General features: G+C 43.6%; 1 protein-coding gene across 11 annotated transcripts in view; it reads right to left on the bottom strand.

Moving 5' to 3' along the window:
• Positions 1 to 20,396, bottom strand: part of KAT6B (lysine acetyltransferase 6B) — a 199,370-nt gene extending 178,974 nt beyond the window's left edge. For 3 of the 11 annotated variants that reach the window (XM_064374331.1, XM_064374336.1, XM_064374337.1), the window contains exons 1-3: positions 20,201 to 20,396; positions 5,884 to 5,953; positions 1,136 to 2,014 (exon numbers count right to left, since the gene is read on the bottom strand). In XM_064374331.1, coding sequence (XP_064230401.1) covers positions 1,136 to 1,756 — 621 coding nt within the window. In that variant the 5' untranslated portion in view covers positions 1,757 to 2,014; positions 5,884 to 5,953; positions 20,201 to 20,396. Of the gene's footprint in view, positions 1 to 1,135; positions 2,015 to 5,857; positions 5,954 to 19,090; positions 19,305 to 20,200 lie in introns of those variants that run through there. The other 8 variants (XM_064374332.1, XM_064374338.1, XM_064374335.1 and 5 more) reach the window with 7 other exon arrangements.
• Between the last annotated feature and the right edge of the window lie 395 nt (positions 20,397 to 20,791).

Here is a 20,791-nt window from a genome sequence, read left to right as displayed (position 1 = left end):
GTATGAGACAAAACAAACATTCACCTACAACACAGAGAAGTGGACAATAAAAAAATGACTTTAAATTGAAACAAGGGATTTAGGTCACATATTAAAATAACTTTTAAATGCATAGATTATCACCATTAAAATAAGAAGTCTGGAGGCTGGGAGTGGTGGCTCATGCCTATAATCCAGCACTTTGGGAGGCTGAGGCAGATGGATCACAAGGTCAAGAGACCAAGATCATCTAGGCCAACATGGTGAAACCCTGACTCTACTAAAAATACAAAAATTAGCTGGGCATGGTGGTGCATGCCTGTAGTCTCAGCTACTCGGAAGGCCAAGGCAGGAGAACCACTTGAACCCGGAGGCAGAGGTCGCAATGAGCCAAGATTGCGTCACTGCACTCCAGCCTGGTGACAGAGCAAGACTCTGTCTCGGGAAAAAAAAAAAAAAAAAAAGAAGTCTGGCCAGGCCTGGTAGCTCACACCTGTAATCCCACCATTTTGGGAGGCCAAGGCGGGTGGATCAGTTGAGGTCAGGAGTTCCAGGCCAGCCTGGCCAAGATGGTAAAACCCTGTCTGTACTAAAAATACAGAAATTAGCCAGACGTGGTGGTGGGCGCCTATAATTCCAGCTACTTGGGAGGCAGGAGAATCGCTTGAAGCTGGAAGGTAGAGATTGCAGTGAGCCAAGATCACGCCATTGCGCTCCAGCCTGGGCGACAGAGCAAGACTCTGTCTCAAAAAAAAGAAGAAGATAAAAAGTCTGTAGAGTCTTCTTTGAAAAATAGTAATAAGGAGAAAAATATAGGATGGCCTTTCTTACATTTCCGAAATATATATGACCCTGCCTGGAGGAAAGAAGATTAATGTTATCCTTCCTGGTCCCTTCAGGCACCAACCAATTAGCAAAATTAGAGCGTAAAAACAAACCACATAATTGTTCCATTAAATTCTTGGTCAATCGATGAGGAAATCCTCAACACAATGCAATACAATATATACATTTTAAAATACAAAAGCCTGCTCTAAGTCAAAACATTCAATTTTATCTAACTTTGCTGGGAACTTTTGTCCACATAAAACTTAAGTGAAACTGTGAAAGACGAAGGACAGTAGGGAGAATGCACGAACATTGCTCCTTCGCTTACCTGGTCTTTCTCATGGGGTAGAAGGCTGACAGGTGGGAGCGAGGATGGGAAAGCACTGGGATACTGAGGCGCCCCTTTGCCATCTAAGCTCCCATAATTGACCCTGTACTGCGGTCCATCTTTCAGTAACCTCCCATTGTTCACAGCGCGTTTGGCTCCCAGTCGCAGGCGCTGCTGAAAGGCTGGGTTGTTGGTGGTGCTTGTGAGATCACTTTGACTTCTGAGATACTTCTCTATGTTCTTCAGGGAGGAGCCATTTGGCTCCTCAAGTCCTTCAATTGCTCTCCTTAAAAGTTTATTCCAATCCACATTGCGGAGATCATTACATGATCCTCTAGACCCCTTCGTTGACTTAGGAAAAGTGCCTGGTTTAACTGATGAAAAGCGCCCAGGGTTGTCTGGGTCCTTATAGGAGGCAAGGCCTTTGTTGGTGACTTTGAGAACTGAGCCATCCTGAACACTGAGTTCCAGCTGTTCAGAGACTGTCTTCTTATCCAACCCATGGGAAGTACTGACCGCATGGCAGATTCTCTCTTCAGAGGGCCTTTGCTTTTGCTTTTTAATTTTCTGTATAGCTTCAAGAATCCACTCTGTATAAAGTGGGTTTGCAAGTTTTACCATGGTTGACAAATGACTTCTTCAACACAAAAGTTACCCATAGAGGTTCTCTTTGTATTCAACAGAACTTGCACATTTGAAAGTCATTTACAATTCAACAAATGGACAGAGTATTCCAGACTGTATTAAGCAACATATTACAAACATCCATCCTTAAGAGATTCAAAAGCAGACAAACAGGCAATGTTGACGGTTGTCTTATTTTACCAACAGGAAAGACTGCATTCGGGTGAAGAACATCTTTAACTGGGAAATCAAGACCTTAAAGGATAAAAAGAGGGGAAAGCTTCTTAATAATGAAACTTACACAAATAAACTAAAAGATTCTTGAGCATTACTTTTTCAGACACAGAATGACCACAGAAGTAATGACAGGCAGGTATTACATAACACAGCCACAGTGACTATATTTTTCAACAAGAAATTGGGTCACAGTCTGAGAGAAATTGTTTTTAGAATTTTTTCACTTCTTATATGAAGTTATTTATGGGGCATAATCACATCTAAATTATACATTTAATTATCTTTATTGAAATTAACAAAATTACATAAAAGTGGTTCAAGGTATATGTCTGCCATAAACATAAAATACACATCAAAGAATAAGTCTGTGATACAAAAAATCTGATGAAAGTACATTAAACTCATTTCAAGAAATCTTAAACTTTTAAAAAAAGAGTAAATAATCCTGCTTTCAGCCAAGTATTGTATTTCCCAAGTTCACACATAAAAACACTTCCCATCTAGCTAGTTCTATAGAATCACATCCCCTATCCCTTTAACAAAGGGTCTATGACACCCTCTAACCCACAAGTTGGAAAACTGAAACTAATATAGTAACATAACCCTTCACCTTTAAGTAGTAGAACATTCTAGTTATCTTAATACCCAATTAGCTCATTAAACAGCTCAATACAAGAAAGGTATATACAAATCTGATTCCAGATGGACAGTGGTATTTGTTCTGGGAGATGCCTGGTATATACGAAAAACCACCCTAGATCTCCAATCTGGTATTAAGTACATCTACAAAGAGCCTATCAGGAAAAAGAGCCTTGGCCTGGGAAATGAGCCAAACCTGAGCTCTAATCTTGCTCTCCAATGATAACATCCACTTCTAAATTCTTTTTATAGTTTAAAGTGTACAGAGTGTGCTCATATGTAACTTGTCACTTAAACTCCAGGACAACTCTGTGGGTAAAATGAGGCTCAGGAGAAGACGGAATTCACACAAGGTAAGAATCAATAACAGATTTAAGACTCAAACACCATTAATTCTTTTGTTGTTGTTGTTGTTGTTGTTGTTGTTGTTGTTGAGACAGAGTCTTGCTCTGTCACCCAGGCTGGAATGCAGTGGTGCAATCTCAGCTCACTACAATCTCTGCCTTCTGGGTTCAAGTGATTCTCCTGCCTCAGTCTCCCAAGTAGCTGAGATTACAGGCATGTGCCACCACGCCCAGCTAATTTTTGTATTTTTAGTAGAGATGGAGTTTTGCCTTTTTGGCCAGGCTGGTCTCAAACTCCTGACCTCATGTGATCCTCCTGCCTCAGCCTCTCAAACTGCTAGAGTTATAGGTGTGAGCCACTGTGCCCAGCCAATTCTAAAATGCCACTAAGTCCATCACTGTTCTTACCTGAGCCACAACTGCCTGCTCTAGCTAGTTCTGCCTTTGCAAAAAGACCAACATGGGCCTGAACCCAAGCTCTACCACATGTCTAGTGGAAGACACCCTGGGTAAGTAACTTAAGCTTCAGTCACTTTACTTGTAGGTAATACTAGTATATCTCTTACAGGATTATTGAGAGGATTAAATGAACAAATTATCTAATATTCAATATATAGTAGTTACCACTTTCATCAAATGCAACGTCTACATACTTCAAACATTTTCTAATAAAATACAAAATTAAAGATATCTCTGGTTATGTATTTAGACAGAATATACCTAAAAGGAGAAAATAGTATCTTTCCTCAAAAACTTTAGCCAGATATACTGAAGAACATACTATTTGCTCTCAGAGATCCTGGAATGTTGCTGAAAAACAATTGGATCATTGAACTATACCTGTTCAAATGGTACAGTTTTAAATGCCAACACAAAATGCCACCTTGAAAGAGGCAGGTTAAACAAGATTGTTCCTTCTGTGATCAGTAAGCTGTAAATTCACTCTACTCATTTTCCCCTCAGATTCAGAAACTTGGGGCTAAAGAGACCATAGAGGTCATCCGGTCCAACCTCTAGTTATCCAACAAAAGATCCCTGCCCAATATCCCAAACAGATGGGCATTGAGTCTTCACATTTTTAAAATACTTCCAGTGATTGATAATTGGTCACTTTTTGAGGCAGCTCACCCCACTGTTGCACAGCTCTAGCTATATTTCTTGCTCAGCCAAGCAAAACTCTGACACCCCATAACTTCTACCCACTAGTCCTATTCCCTGGAACAATCCAAGACAATTCTTAGTATTTATTCAATGACAGACCTTCAGATGTCTGAAAACAAGTACCTTCTGAAAACCGCTAACAACCAAACCCCATGCTACCTCCAACGATACCTTAGACCACTCATATCCCAGTTCCTTAACCCTTCCACATATCACATGGTTTCAAAGCACCACTTTCTCTTGGTTGCTCACTAGTTTGGCTAACGGCCATCTTAAAATCAGACAGTTCAGGCATCCAATTATAAATGCAACCCAAATTACAGGAACTTCCTCAATACCCCTGCCACACAAGTAGCCATGCTGGGCATGCAGTCCAACTAAAACTCCCAGATCTTTTTTCAAAAAGTACTGTCAAGTTGAATCTTTCCACTCCTTTCCTTATGCAAATTGAAATGCTGGAATCTAAAGTTTATTACAGTTCAATTTCATCTAGTTGACTTAAGTCTATCTTCCAACCTGCTAAAGATTGTTTTGAATCTTGATTCTGTCATCTATGTCTTCTACAATCTAATAAGTACTCCCTTTGGTGTCATTATATAAACCCTTGACAAAAATGTTAGACTTGGAACACAGTGTGATTAGGAATGAAATCACTGGCTTTTACAGTGCAACCACTTTCAGGATAGAACACAGGAATCATTCTGTGTCAGTAAGTTTAGAACAGGAAATTGATCTTTCCAAAGTAAAATGGTTTCAGGCAAAATTTCATTAGAAGATATTTCACTGTATCCAAGCAATTATTTAATCTTTCATCATTTATTCAGGATGAATCACAACTAATTTAATTTGACTGCACAAAATATAACTGCAGAAAGTAGAAGAGGTCACAAGAAAAGTGTCCAATATTGCCAAGTTGCTTTTAGGTGTTATGGTTACACAAGCAAATGAACACATATTAAAACAAAATGCATGGCTGGGTGAAGTGGCTCACCCCTGTAATCCCAGAACTTGGGGAGGCTGAGGCGGGTGGATCACCTGAGGTCAGGTGTTTGAGACCAGCCTGGCCAACATGGTGAAACCCCATCTCTACTAAAAATACAAAAAATTAGACGGAAGTGGTGGCACATGCCTGTAATCCCAGCTACTCAGGAGGCTGAGGCAGGAGAACTACTCGAACCTGGGAGGCACAGGTTGCAGTAAGCCGAGATCGCACCACTGCACTCCAGCCTGGGCAACAAGAGCAAAACTCCATCTCAAAAAAAAAAAAAAAGCATTTCATAACTAATAGATACCCAAAATATACCTTCATGACATGCTTTTACCACAATCTTTTTTTTTTTTTTTTTTTTTTGAGACGGAGCCTTGCTCTTGTCCAGGCTGAAGTGCAACGACTGGATCTCGGTTCACTGCAACCTCCGCCTCCCAGGTTCCAGCGATTCGCCTGCCTGGGCCTCCAGAGTAGCTGGGATTACAGGCGCCCGCCACCACCCCTGGCTAATTTTTGTATTTTTAGTAGAGACGAATTTTTGCCATGTTGGTCAGGCTGGTCTCGAACTCCTAATCTTGTGATCCACCCACCTCAGCCTCCCAAAGTGCTGGGATTACAGGCATGAGCCACTGCACCCAGCCCACAATCTTTACCCACAATCATTTTTATCCATTAAACAATCATTTATATTCATTACCAACACATTTCAGTAAGACTGTCATTTTATACCTTAAAAATAAAATAAGGGAAAGTACCAGAATTGGAACTTCAAACGTTTTAACAGTCCATGACAAAAATGGAGATTATCCAGGTCTTCAGGCAAATCTGCCAAAAGAAAAAAGGAAATGTTCATGTGGACATAAGGACATCCTTAAATTCAGCAACCATCCATGGATCTGCACAACCATTCAAGACAAACAGCTCCAATGAGTTATTATACTACATTGGGTGTTATATTAATTATTTCAGACCACTGAAAGATTCTTATAAGCATGGAACTTGAGACAGAAAATGAAGCCCCGAGGACCCAAGCCAAGTGCCTGAAGAAGTAAATTTCATCCTTAAGCCCAGACCTGTTCAAATTTTAAAAATCAGGTTTGTGATAGATTTCAAAGAAAGAATCTCATCATGGAAAAAAAACAAAAACAAAACCCAATACGACTCAAATAGCCAAACAGATATAACATTTACCTGAAAAAAAGATAAAGTCAAAAGTTGTTTTAAGGTCAGCATTCACTTTCTGGGCAGTATTCACTGTTTGTGCCAAAGGCCACCAGGGACCTAGGTGCTGAATGGACTACCTAGATATGACCAATAAGCTCACCTACAAGAAAAGATGTACCAGTTTCCATAATAGCAAATATGTATTGACACAAGTCACACTTTAGAACAGCAGTGATTATTTTTACTTGAAAAGTAAAAAATAAATGTAAAAGAACTGTGATCTTATGTAAAACAATCAAGCCACCTTAGATCCTCCTTCTTCCCTCCCCCAGCCATGACACACACCCCACTCCTCAATTTAATCTCAAAATTAGCTCTCATCTGACACCAACCAACAGAGTTAATTAGGCAGAAGCAGATGTAACTCAGCAGCTCTTTGCTACAAGCAGAATCACAGTGTTTAAAAAAAAAATACACAGCCAGGAGAGGAACAAAATCAGAAGTCTCTTATCTGTAGCCAATTCTCAACTAAACACATGTATATTATCCACTTTGTATATTATCTACTACAAATTTTTTAATCTTAGGCTGATTTGTTTCCAACATCCCACTGGCCCTACTGTAAATTGATATAAGCAAGAGAATAGATTGAAAACCAATTTCATTTTAGCCTAAGCAGTATCTAACTGGAAAGACAAATCCACAGGAATAAAAAAAAAAAAAATGCATAATTCATCAAAAGCCAAATAGAAATTTTTTTTTCCTAATTCGGAATTATCCACACCATTTCTCTTTTTCAGAGCACTGGGATTTGTTTCATATGTAGATAGGACAGTCTATCACAAGCTAAAACCCTAAAATCATTATTCTCTTTTCGTTTTTTCTATAAAAACTTGAAAGTTGGACTAAAGGGCTACCAAAAAGGTAGCAAATCATCCTAAATTAATTCTGGGGATTTATGCTACATTGAATTAAATTATTCTATTTTCTAGGGCTGTGAATCATTTTATTTTTAACTACAAAATATCAGTAAATTATATGGTTGTATCATACAGTCTTATAATATAACACTATTTACATCATTCATTACAAATATTCTAAACATATCTAGAGAAATGCTTAGTCCAGCACTGAGCTTTTAGCTTCACTGGTATTACATAAATATCAACACTATTCAGAAATATTCACGTCAGCATAAGAACAGTCAAAATATCCTGGATCATAAGTATTATGCGAGGCCTCCACTAAGCTTTTACTAAAGCTGTGTGTGTTGTTTCAAAATCAATGTCATAACACTCAAGTCATGAGATTACGGATGAGCCAAAAAACAGTGGTAGAAAAAAAACAAAGATTAATAATAGAGTTTACACTTTTGTCACCCTGAGTTTTACTTGCTAACAGTTATTTTTATCTCTTACTTTCATAAGCTCTTGGCTTTTTCTTTCTTTTTTTTTTCTGAAAGGAATCACCGTCGGAAAACCTGGATTTTTTCAAAGCCCATTGTGTAACTGACTGAGCAACCACAAATCTTAGCAGTATCTTCTGAAACAGAACAGAACTATTCAGGGGAAGGGACCTTGACTTATTTTTCTATCAGCACCCAGCTCAGGTTATTGGCAGAGTTGCTCAAATAGTGTCCTTGGTTAACAAATATCTGCTGTCTGACAACATCAAACATCACTCATATGGTGATATTTGTTATCTTTCAAATCCTGGATGCATCTATTTCCTCTGAAATCAATGCTTCAGGCCCAAAACACGCGAACTGGGAGGTGAGGTTATAAATACTAATCAAAGAAAAACCAACAAATATTTAGCGAGATGATGTTCCCTGCATGCAGCTCTGTGGTAGGTACTATGGGGAATACAAAGCAAAGCTGGAGACAGAACATGTAAGAGTAGCAATTAAGCACTAACAAAGCAGGCCAGGCGTGGTGATTCACGTTCGTAATCCCAGCACTTTAGGAGGCTGCGGTGGGTGGATCACCTGAGGTTGGGAGTTCGAGACCAGTCTGACCAACACGGAGAAACCCCATCTCCACTAAAAATACAAAAAAATAACCAGGCATGGTGGCACATGCCTGTAATCCCAGCTACTAAGAGGCTGAGGCAGGAGAACTGCTTTAACCCGGGAGGTAGAGGCTGCGGTGAGCTGGGATTGCACCATTGCACTCCAACCTGAGCAACAAGAGTGAAACTATATCTCAAAAAAAAAAAAAAAAGAAAAGAAATAACAAAGCATTGTTTGGCAGTTCCTCAAAAAGGTAAACACAGAATTACCGTATGGTTCTGTAATTCCATTTCTAGGTATAGACTCACAAGAATTGAAAGCAGATATTAAAATAAGTACACATACACTCATGTTTATAACAATACTATTCACAATAGCCAAAAGGTGCAAACTGCCCAAATGTCCATCAGCAGATGAACAGAAAAACAAAATGTGGTACATCCATATCCTGGAATACTATACAAGTATAAAAAGCAATGAAGCTTGGATACATGCTACTACAATGTAGACAGACCTCAAAAATATTATGTTGTGAAAGAAGCCAGACATAAAGGCAACACATCATATAATTTCATTCATATGAAACATAGGGTCTCAGGGGCATAGCTAGAAAACTGCTGATTGGGTAAGTGTTTGTTTTGTTTTGTTTTTTTTGAGACGTAATCCCGTTCTGTCACCTAGGCTGGAGTGCAGTGGCACAATCTCCACTCACTGCAACCTCCACCTTCCGGGTTCAAGAGATTCTCCTGCCTCAGCCTCCCAAATAGCTGAGACTACAGGTGCCCACCACCACATCCGGCTAATTTTTGTATTTTTAGTAGAGATGGGGTTTCTACTAAAGGCTTGTCTCGAACTCCTGACATCATGATCTGCCCACCCCAGCCTTTCAAAGTGCTGAGATTACAGGCATGAGCCACCGTACCCCGCCTGGGTAAAAGGTTTTATTTGGGATCAATGGAAATGTTTTGGAACTTGATAGTGGCAGTGGTGACACAACACTGAATGTAGTAAATGCCACTGATTTGTTCACTTTTTAATGTTTTTTTCATTTTATGTTATATGAGGTTCACCTCAATAACCTGTGCTTTAAAAAAAAAAAAAAAATAGAAATAACAAAGCACTGGGGCGGGCGCGGTGGCTCACGCCTATAATCCCAGCACTTTGGGAGGCCGAGGCAGGTGGATCATGAGGTCAAAAGATCGAGACCATCCTGGTCAACATGGTGAAACCCTGTCTCTACTAAAAATACAAAAAATTAGTTGGCCATGGTAGCACGTGCCTGTAATCCCAGCTACTCAGGAGGCTGAGGCAGGAGAATTGCCTGAACCCAGGAGGCGGAGGCTGCAGTGAGCTGAGATCGCGCCATTGCACTCCAGCCTGGGTAACAAGACCGAAACTCCGTCTCAAAAAAAAAAAAAAAAAAGAAAAGAAATAACAAAGCACTAAACTATAATAATAATACCAACTATTTCCTGACACCTATTGTGGGCCTATTGTGGGCCAGGTATTTTATATAGATTATCAGTAAACCTTAAAACAATCCTGTAAGGTAGCATTGTTGCTCCATTTTACAAAAGGAAAACAGGCTTGACTTAAGATCTCAGAGCCATTAAGTCATGAAGGGTTTTCATTTAGATGCCAAAGCCTCAACACTTTCTGTCTCTTCAGTGGTTTTTAGACTAGGCTCTTTGGATCGCTTGTGAGGAATTACCTCGGGTATTACCTGCAGGTACCCCTTATTAGTTAAACTTTGGGCCATCACAGCACCTTGAACCCAACAGTGCAGCTCCACTTTAACTGTTTTACATATACTGGTCTTCCCTATAAGATTGGCTTTAAAGAAAGTGTTCCACTGATTACAGAAGGAAGAAGTCTGGAAACAACTGTGACTATACTACCTTGCTGAAATCATGTGGAGGATGGATGGAACATCTCTTGGAAGGATGGGGCTGAATCTGGACCTTGAAAGACAATGCTGAGCCTGGATAAGTGCCCCGTCCCTCGGCCCAAATTCAAATCCTCCATGGCCCAGTGCAAACAACTTCTCAAATGCCCTAACATCTCTGTCTAACAGGAAGCTTTTAGCTTTTTTACTGTTTTGACATTCATTTCTCACTTTGTATTACGCTTACTTGTGTATTAACCTTGTCACCCCTACTACACTGTAAAATTCTTTTTTGTTGTTGTTGTTGTTTTTGTTTGTTTTTTTGAGATGGGGTTTCACCATGTTGCCCAGGTTGGTCTCGAACTGCTGACCTCAGGTGATCCGCCCGCCTCAGCCTCCCAAAGTGCTGGGATTATAAGTGTGAGCCACCACACCCACTTATAAAGAATTTTACACTGTAAAATTCTTAAAAACAGGATTCATGCTTGATTCATCTTTGAACACCCTAAGATTCCCAAGACCACAACTTGATCATAAGAGGGGTCCAATGCCTATTTGCTAAATAAATGTATCAGGGAATGAATGAAGGAAATCAAAGTGAAAGAACAGAGGCTAAGAATGAGCTGTTGCCCAGGCACGGTGCCACACGCCTGTAATCCTAGCACTTTGGGAGACTGAGGCAGGCAGATCACAAAGTCAGGAGATCGAGACCATCCTGGCCAACGTGGTGAAACCCCATCTCTACTAAAACACAAAAAATTAGCTGGGCATGGTGGTACATGCCTATAATCCCAGCTACTTGGGAGGCTGAGGCAGGAGAATTGCTGTACACAGGAGGTGGTGGGAAGGTGCAGTAGCCAAGATCGTGCCACTGCACTCTAGCCTGGTGACAGAGCAAGACGTAGCCTCAAAAAAAAAAGAATGAACTGTCAAACAAAAGGGACACCAAGTCCATGTGCCTGACTAGAACAGGTAAATGCTGAAGAGGGATAAAGAAATTAAGTTGGGCCAGGCACAGTGGCTCATGCCTCTAATTTCAGCACTTGGGAAGGCCGAGGCAGGAGGAGTGCTGAAGGCCAGGAGTTCGAGACAAGCCTAGGCAACATTGTAAGACCCCCATCTCTACAAAAGTAAAAAATTAGCTGGGTGTGGTGGTGTACACCTGTAGATGCAGGTACTCAGGAGAATGAGACAAGAGGATCTCTTGAGCTGCCCAGGAGGGTTAGGCTGCAGTGGGCTATGATTGTGGCACTGCTCTCAAGCCTAAGCAATAGAGTAAGAGTGTCTCTAAAAAAGACAAATATAATTGGCCGGGCACAGTGTCTCATGCCTGTAATTCCAGCACTTTGGGAGGCTAAGGCAGGCAGATCGCCTGAGGTCGGGAGTTCAAGACCAACCCGGCCAGCAGAGTGAAACCCCATCTCTACTAAAAATACAAAAATGAGCCAGGCATGGTGGCAGATGCCTGTAATCCCAGCTACTCAGGGAACTGAGGCAGGGGAATCACTTGAATCTGGGAGGCGGAAGTTACAATGAGCCGAGATCGCGCCATTGCACTACAGCCTGGGCAACAGTGCGAGACTCTGTCTCAAAAAAAAAAGAAGAAGAAGACAAATACAATTTAAAAACAAAAAAAAAGAATAGAAATAAAGTTGGCTATGAACAAAGCCAAGCTGTGGTGTGTGAATGTGACAGATGAACAGGAAGCCATTGCAGAGGCAGGTGACACTACAATGTACAGTGAAGGGCATGCGCACACACACACACAAAACCCTGTTGAATGTTTGAATCACTCTGGCAATAATATCCATCTACTCTGGAGGGAAAGGTGATTGAAAGAAAAAACAAAAGCAACCAGTATTTCATCTCTCCAAACATCAATCTTGTTCAACTTATATTTATGAGCCTAACTCAGCAGCAAGCCCAGAGCAGGCACTCAATAAAACGTTAGTTGAACTGAATATTTAATTCCCCATCTTTTTAGAGTAACACTAAGTTCTTTCCCACTACTCATTAACACAGAGAGTTTTCAATTCATAAGCTAATAATGTTTTCCAAGGATTTCTAAGAGGCTAAATCACCATAAAAATTATTATTTCAACTAATACATATTATATTAATTGGAAGTTTAATTTTTCATGTCATGCTTTCCTAGTTGACAATATCCTTGTTATGTCATTAAACTGTAATTGTGTAAATGTGCTTCAACAAACAATAACTGAACCATCAATAAACTATTATGGCTTCCATAATCCCTAGCAAAGATTAGTTTCAACATCATCATCATAAATTAGTAGAGACATGTCCCAAATCTCCTGGTGAAACCCACGAATTAGGTTTGCATAGTCATCCCTGCATTTAAGTGCTCAATAGTTTCAGTCTCTAAAATTTAATCACAGTCAGGAACCTCACAGGAAATCTGATCCCTTGTAAAACAGAGGAATTTAGAGACAAGATGAAAAGTCATTTGAAGTCATCAGGCCTTTGGAGCCAGGGTACACTGATTAGTATGATGATATTATAACCAAGCACTTTCACTTAAGAAATAATCAACTAAATTTAGAGTGCCTTTTTTTAGCATTTAAAACATCTTAACCAATCCTAGATTTCTCCCTAATTACAAATTAGCTTTTGTTGGTTTTTGATGACAAAGACTGAGAATAATGTATTAAGAAAAAAAATTTTTTTTTTTTATTTTAAATAGAGATATGAGGCCAGGCATGGTGGCTCACGCCTGTAATCCCAGCACTTTAGGAGGCCAAAGCAGGTGGATCACCTGAGGTCAGCAGTTTGAGACCAGCCTGACCAATATGGTGAAACCTCATCTCTACTAAACACAAAAAATTAGCCATGCATGGTGGCGTATACCTGTAATCTCAGCTATTTGGGAAGCTGAGGCAGGAGAATTGCTTGAACCCAGGAGACAGAGCTTACAGTGAACCAAGATTACGCCATTGCACTCCAGCCTGGGCAACAAGAGCAAAACTTGGTCTCAAATAAATAAATAAGTAAATAAATTTTTTAAAAACCAGTGATACAAAAAAACAAACTAAATAAATAAATAAAAATAGATGTGGGGTCTCACTATGTTGCCCAGGTAAGTCTTGAGCTCCTGGGCTCAAGGGGATCCTTTCACTGTAGCCTCCCAAAATAGTAGGATTACAAGCATGAGCCACTGCACCTGGCTGAGAAAAATCTGACATCTTAACTTTTTTTTGAGACAGGGTCTCATTCTGTCTCCCAGGCTGGAGTGCAGAGGCGCAATCTCAACTCACTGCAACCTTCGTCTCCCAGGTTCAAGTGATTCTCCTTCCTCAGCCTCCCCAGTAGCTGGGATTACAGGAACATGCCACCACACCCAGCTAATCTGTTGTATTTTCAGTAGAGACAAGGTTTCACCATCTTGACCAAGCTGGTCTCTAACTCCTGACCTCAAGTAATCCACCCGCCTTGGCCTCCCAAAGTGCCGGAATTACAGGCATGAGCCACTGTGCCTGGCAACATCTTAACTTTTTAAAAATTCTTCTGAAAAGATAGATGATTCCAGGATTCACTATTAACTGTATTACAGATGTCTTCTGACCAGATATCCAGATACCCTGAAAAATTGAGGTTCCTCTTTGAGAGTCTCATGAATTATAACATTCTAGCTCTACTCTAAAAAATAAGCACATGTACCTACATACACTGGCATACATTTTCAAGGGTTAACAGACCTTCTGTCATCCATCCATGGACCACTTAAGGTCCACTGGCTATAGAGAGAGAGGTATTTTATCCAATTTCACAATAGTTAGCTTTGTGTACTTTTGTTAAGGCATGTTACATTAAGAGGAAGAAAGTTATTCTTTTTGGTTTTGAATATTATCAAAAAACAGGTTTCTGACATTTTATTCAACAAGTAGGTGAGCTGTGATAGGAAGTATCAAAGAGTCAGGGATCCAGTCCCCACTTTGCTAGCTACCCAGACTAGCGGATATTGGATGTGTTACTAAATCAATATAAGTCTCCGTTTTCTCTTCTGTAAAAATGAGAATACTATTCTGTTTTACAGAACTGTTAAGAGGAATCACTGAGATAACAAATATGAAAGAAGCAAGGATGGTGGCAGACACATAACAGGAACACAATAAAATGCTAGCTCATAAAAGGGAAAAGGGCAATACAGTCAGCTGGAGACCTGTAAAATCTAATCTGGCTGAACTTCTGTCTATATGACCATTTTCTCCTAAGAGACAGGAGAAGTCAGCACCTGGCTCTTAGTTACAGCTGCACAGAAGTAAAAATTCAAGACAGAGAATAGAAAAAAGTGAAGGAAAGCACAAATAGAGTCGTAATGGTGAGGTTGGGGTCCAGAAGAGTGTATTTTACTCACAGTTATATATTGTTTAAGGTCAACAAAGCTTTTTAAAGATAATACTGCATAGGAGAGTATCTTCTTGACCTCAGGGTAGGAAAAGTCTTAAAACAAGGTACAAAAGGCACTAACCATAAAGATCAATAAATTTGACTCCATTAAAATTAAGAACTTCTGTTCATTAAAAGACACCATATAGAGAATGAAAAGGCAAGCCACAATATTTGCAACATACACTCACGACAAAGGACTTATCTTCACAGTAAATAAAGAACTTCTAAATAGCAATAAAAGATACAAGGCCCAATTTTTAAAAGCAGGGTGGGAAAGACTTGAACAGAACTTTATAAATGAGGCTATCTGGCTGCACGATGGCTCACAACTGTAATCCCACCATTTTGGGAGGCCAAGGCGGGCGGATCACAAGGTCAGGAGGAGTTCGAGACCAGCCTGACCAACATGGTGAAACCCCATCTCTACTAAAAATACAAAAATTAGCTGGGTGGTGCACGCCTGTAATCCCAGCTACTCAGGAAGCTGAGGTAGGAGAATCGCTTGAACCCGGGAGATGGAGGTTGCAATGAGCCAAGATCGTGCGACTGCATTCCAGCCTGGGCGACAAAGCGAGACTCTGTCTCAAAAAAAAAAAAAAAAAAGAAAGAAAGAAAGAAATGAGACTATCTAAATGGCTAAAAAAATATATGAAGAGCTGTGCAATCTGATTACTTATCAAGTAAGTGCAAAATTTACCATATTGGTTAAAATTTTAAAAGCTGAAAAGGTTGACATTGGAGAAGGTGAGAAGCAAGGGAGCTCATATATTGCTGGAGGTAGTGTAACATGATACAATACTTTAGAAGAGTTTGGTACTTAGTAAAGATGAAGAGACAAGCATACCTTATGACTAGGGTAACCATACGATTCATCATCTAAACCTAGATACTTCTGAAAACTAAAAGTGTTATAGTTACACTGGGAAAATAAGCAAAAACCAGGATAAATGGTCACCCTAGCTGTAAACTGGCAATTTCATTCCTAGGTGTATACCTTAGAGAAACTTATGCACATGGGCACCAGATGACAGGTATAGGAATGCTCATAGCAGCTTTGTTTTCAATTGCCCCAAACTTGAAACAACTCAAATATTCAGCAACAATGGAATGGATGTTACAAAAATTGTGGTGTATTCTCTTTCTGGGGTCTACCAGAAGACAGGTATCAGAAGATCGTGGGAGTCCTATAAAAAGGTGCTTAAGGGTGCTTTGGAAATGTAAATTAAGGCATTACAGGGAAGAAATATTCCATCACCCCACTTCTCCCATCCATGCATCATTTACCCCTCTGCAACAAAGACTGATTACTATAGCTCACACATCCCTACTTACTTAAAACTATACTTACGTAAAACTATTTATTTAGGCCAGGCACGGTGGCTCACACCTGTAATCCTAGCACTCTGGGAAACCAAGGTGGGTGGATCACCTGAGGTCAGGAGTTTGAGACCAGTCTGGGCAACATGGCTAAAAATACAAAAATTAGCTGGGCAGATGCCTGTAATCCCAGCTACTTGGGAGGTTGAGGCAGGAGAATCACTTGAACCCGGGAGGTGGAGGTTGCAGTGAGCTGAGATAGCACCACTGCACTCCAGTCTGGGCAACAGAGCAAGACTCTGTCTCAAAAAAGAAAGAAAGAAAGAAAGAAAGAAACTATTTCCTTTTCTCTCCCTCTGTCTTTTTTTTTTTCTTTTTCACCCTCTCAACCCAGCTTTTCCCGACTCCAGGAAGAACCAGGAAGAGAAGGCCTCCTCTTTTTTTTTTTTTTTTTTTTTTATCAAGACGGGGTTTCACCGTATTGGTCAGGCTGGTCTCAAACTCCTAACCTCAGGCGATCCGCCCACCTCAGCCTCCCAAAGTGCTGGGATTATAGGCCTCCTTTTCTCTCAATACAAATGTAGGCGTGTATAGGCACTAAAGTACACTGTAGAGAACCAGAAGACTGAAAGCCAGATCACTAAGTTACCTCTTTTATTAATTAGTATGTGAAAGTCCATGAGAGCTGCTGAAGCACATTAAAATTATCATACTTTTCTCGTCTACTTTCCATTACTCACCCTATTTACCTTTCATTCATGCTATGCCTCACATCTGAGTTTCCACCTGATCTTCACAAGTAGTGTGTGAAATAAACACATGCTATAACAGCAATGACATAATATCCACTCTACTCAGAAGCCTACATGTGGCTAGTAAGCAAAACTTCCTCTGCCGACCATGTCATTACCATCAGCCATTCCCTAAATTCCTCCTTTAATGTTAAAATCTTCTCTGTCTCTATCTTTTCTTTTCTTTTTCTTTAAACCATCTCTTCACCTCCCCAACATTTAACTCTCAGTAGAAGTTCTCGGGAAAGAAGAAACATGTGTATTATCCTTTCCTTATTAAAAACATAAAATACTGCCCAAATTCATTTTGATAAATATGTAAAGAACTTATGACTAAGAAAAGAATAGAGTGTTTTATTTCCAGGCTATGCCAGAAAATCTAGGGTATACAATTTAAACAGGAAGAATGCACTTAAAAAATAAATAAATAAAAAATAAAAGGCTGGGTGCGGTGGACCATGTTTGTAATCCCAGCACTTTGTGAGGCCGAGGTAGGCGGATCACAAGGTCAAGTGATGGAGACCATACTGGCCAATATGGTGAAACCTCGTCTTTACTAAAAATACAAAAATTAGTTGGGCATGGTGGCACATGCCTGTAGTCCCAGCTACTTGGGAGGCTGAGGCAGGAGAATCGCTTGAACCTGGGAGGCAGAGGTTGCAGTGAGCTGAGATCGTGCCACTGCACTCCAGCCTGGCAACAGAGCGAGATTCTATCCCCCTCTCCCAAAAAAAAACTTTTTTGGAGCTCCACAGAACTAAGACTATTCAAACACAACTAATTCCCATTTGCTACTTCCACCTTCTGTTGCATATAGGATGTGTCTTCATATGCTCTACCCTGAATTTCCTTGGTACCTCCAACCCCAAACATACTTGGTTCATTGGTCTTCACTTCCTGTTTCCCACATCTGTAATTCTTTATCACTACCCTTTCACAACTTTTGTCTAATACTCTCTTTAACACGTCCCATCACCTTCTACCAATAACAGAGCTTAAACTCCTTCATAAGGCATAGGATACCATTTGTAATCTAACCCCTCCTCTGCCTTTGTCTGGTCATCTCCCACAACTCCCTGTACTCTGCCCATAGCAAAGTACTAGCAAATTCAAAACTATGCAAAATGTCCTATCCCAAGGTATGGTACGTCTCTTCCTGGGATACCCTGCTGCCCACACACTCCCTTGAAGACTCCAGATCAAGTTTAACATAATAAATCCAGCCTATCATGGGTCGCCGTGGCTCACACCTGTAATGCGAACACTCAGGTAGGCAGAGGTGGACAGATCACTTGAGCCCAGGAGTTCTAGAGCAGCCTGGTCAACATAATGAGACCCCTTTCTCCTTTTTATAAAAAATAAATAAATCCAGCCTATCAAACAACTCATCTCCCAAACTAACACCTTTCTTTGCCCCATCCTCACCCCCGGCGCAGTCCACCAAATCATATTCACCCAAAATTACTGTACAGCCCCACCCACTTTCTTCACACCTGCCGATTTGCCTACCCCTCCCAATCCCTTGTCTCCAAGAGACTTTCTGCCACAGATGTATTTTGCAAATTCTAAGCGGCCTCCCTCCCTTCCCTTCACATTGAAGTCTGCTCTGCTGTCTTCGCATCGTCTTTCAGAAACTCCCAAGCACAACCATCCCATCCTTCCATGTTTTAAAAAATACTTCATATCCCAAAGCTATCAAACCACCTTCTTATTCCAACATGCCGATCCACCCAGACACCTCTTTCCCATCACTACAATCGTAATTGCCCCTCACATGGGTCAATGCTTCCCCCAACCTAACACTCTGCACTGCTTCCTGAACTCTACTCCACATCCACCACACCCAAACCCCCTACTCTGTCCCCAGACAACTGCAATCTCGCCTTCGGCATCATCTCACCTGCCCTCAAACACCCCTCGGTCTGCCTTCCACTTCTCTCAAATTGCATCTCTCCCTAACTCTCCCTCTGCACCTGCTTCTACACCTCCAGCTTCCCCTCCCACTCACCCCTCACTAGTCTTCCTCACACCCTCACAGGCCCCCCCCCACCGCTCCTACCAGTTCACTCCCACTCAGAAATTCCCTCTCGGCCCCCGCCTTCCGACTCACCGAACCCCGCCCCCACCCGATCTCGCCCCGCCCCCTCCGCCCTCGAGCCCCGCCCCTTGCCCTAGAGGCCCTGCCGAAGGGCGGGGCCTGTCCCTCCTCCCCTTTCCCCCGCCCCCTACCGTCACGCTCAGGGGCAGCCTGACCCCGAGCGGCCCCGCGGTGACCCTCGCGCAGAGGCCTGTGGGAGGGGCGTCGCAAGCCCCTGATCCCCCCATCTATTCCCCCCTCCCGCTCAGTCTCCTCCCCTTGGGAACGCGCGGGGTGGGTGACAGACCTGGCCGCGCGCCACCGCCACCGCGCCTGCCGGGGGCGCTGCCGCTGCCTGAGAAAGAAGCCGCGGCTGCCGCCTGGAGGAGGTGCCGTCGCCTCCGCCACCGCTGCCGCCGCCGCCAGGGATAGGAGCTAAGCCGCCGCCATTTTGTGTCCCCCTGTTGTTGTCGTTGACATGAATCCGACATGACACTGATTACAGCCCAATGGAGTCTCATTAAACCCGAGCCGCGGCCCCGCCCCGCCGCTGCTCCATTGGAGGAGACCAAAGATACTTAAGGCCACCCGTTGGCCTACGGGTCTGTCCGTCACCCACTCACTAACCACTCTGCAGCCCATTGGGGCAGGTTCCTGCCGGTCATCTGGCTTCCACATAGACACACCCCTCGACCCATCATCCCCCCCCTCCGGCACCACCCCGGGGGAGGGTCCACTGCCAATACCAATCAACAGACCGCTGGGTCCGCCTCTTCCGGGCACCTATTGGTCCAGCCCTTTTTCTCTCTCCTAGATACCGCGCCACCTCTACTTCCACCTACCCGCCCCCTCCACCTCTAGGAAAGGATTGGGTCTACTCGCAGCAGAGGAGCTTGGCCTTATTGGCTGCAGACGACGCCAATCAGGAGGCCTTGTCCCTCTCCCCTCCCCCACTCAACCCCAAACCCCCTAGCCCGCAGCTAAAGTTTGTGTGAGAGCTGATCGCTGGCGGCGGCCGCAGGATTTAGGGGTGGGCGCGGGCGGGCGCGCGCGGGCGGGCACGCGAAGTTAAAATTCGAGGTTCTCAGTCACCAGCTCCTTCGGTGGAGTGCGCGGACGGGCGCGCCGCCCGGAGCGTTCCATCCCGCCCCCTCCTCCACCCTCTCTCCCGTCCCGTCCCGGGCGACTACTTGCCCGCCCCCTGGCTCGCATCCTTCCCCCCCAGCACACCCCTACCCTGCCAGCCCCAGGCCAGGTGCAGGCAGAACGATGTCGCTGCAACCTCCTCGCCATCCCATGCCGCGGGGGAGCAAGCCCCTACCCGCCGGGCGTGCACCCCCCGGCTCCACACTTGCCCGTGTCTGCAAGCACGTGCACCGTTCGCCGCTGCCTCCGGCCACCCCGGTTCCCGGCTAACCTCGCCTGCAGCCCGGCCAATCGCTCGCTGCCCTTTGTTGCTGCAGCCTGGGTCTCCCCGCTGCCTTCCTCAGCCTCCGCCTCGTCCTTTGCCAGCCGCCCGGGTCCGCAGCGCCGCGCTCCCCCCGCCCGGGACCCACCGCCGCCGCCTCCTTCTCCTCCTCCGCCTCCTCCTCCTCGGCTCCGGGCTGCAGCGCACAGAGCCCGAGGCAGCGCCGCCCAGCCCCGCTCCCCCCGCGCCGCCCGCCAGCCCGCCCGGCCTGGCCGGGGGCGCAGCCCGGACCCCGCCCGCCCCAGTCTCCGCCCCGGGGGTACCTGCCTCCGCCCCGGGGGGCTCCTCTCGCCGCCCTCGGGGGAGGGCGGGGACGCTGGTGTCCGCGGGAGGATGGGGACGCCTGGGCCGTTTGGGGAGGGGAGTGTGCCCGCCGGGGCTGGGACTGAGGTGCGGTCCTCGCCAATGCGCCCCCCCCCCGTCGCTGTGGGCCCCAAACTTCGTCCTTCGCCCAGGCCTTGCGCCCTCGGGCGATCGCGGCAGTTTTGGGGTGGGGGACGCCTTGGGAGCTGTGTCTACCCTGATCGGGAGGAAGAGGGA

The sequence above is a fragment of the Aotus nancymaae genome, unplaced genomic scaffold (assembly GCF_030222135.1).
Source record: "Aotus nancymaae isolate 86718 unplaced genomic scaffold, 86718_ANA_hifiasm-v0.15.2.pri h1tg000010l, whole genome shotgun sequence".
Lineage (NCBI taxonomy): Eukaryota > Metazoa > Chordata > Mammalia > Primates > Aotidae > Aotus > Aotus nancymaae.
This window is presented reverse-complemented; position numbering and strand designations above follow the sequence as displayed.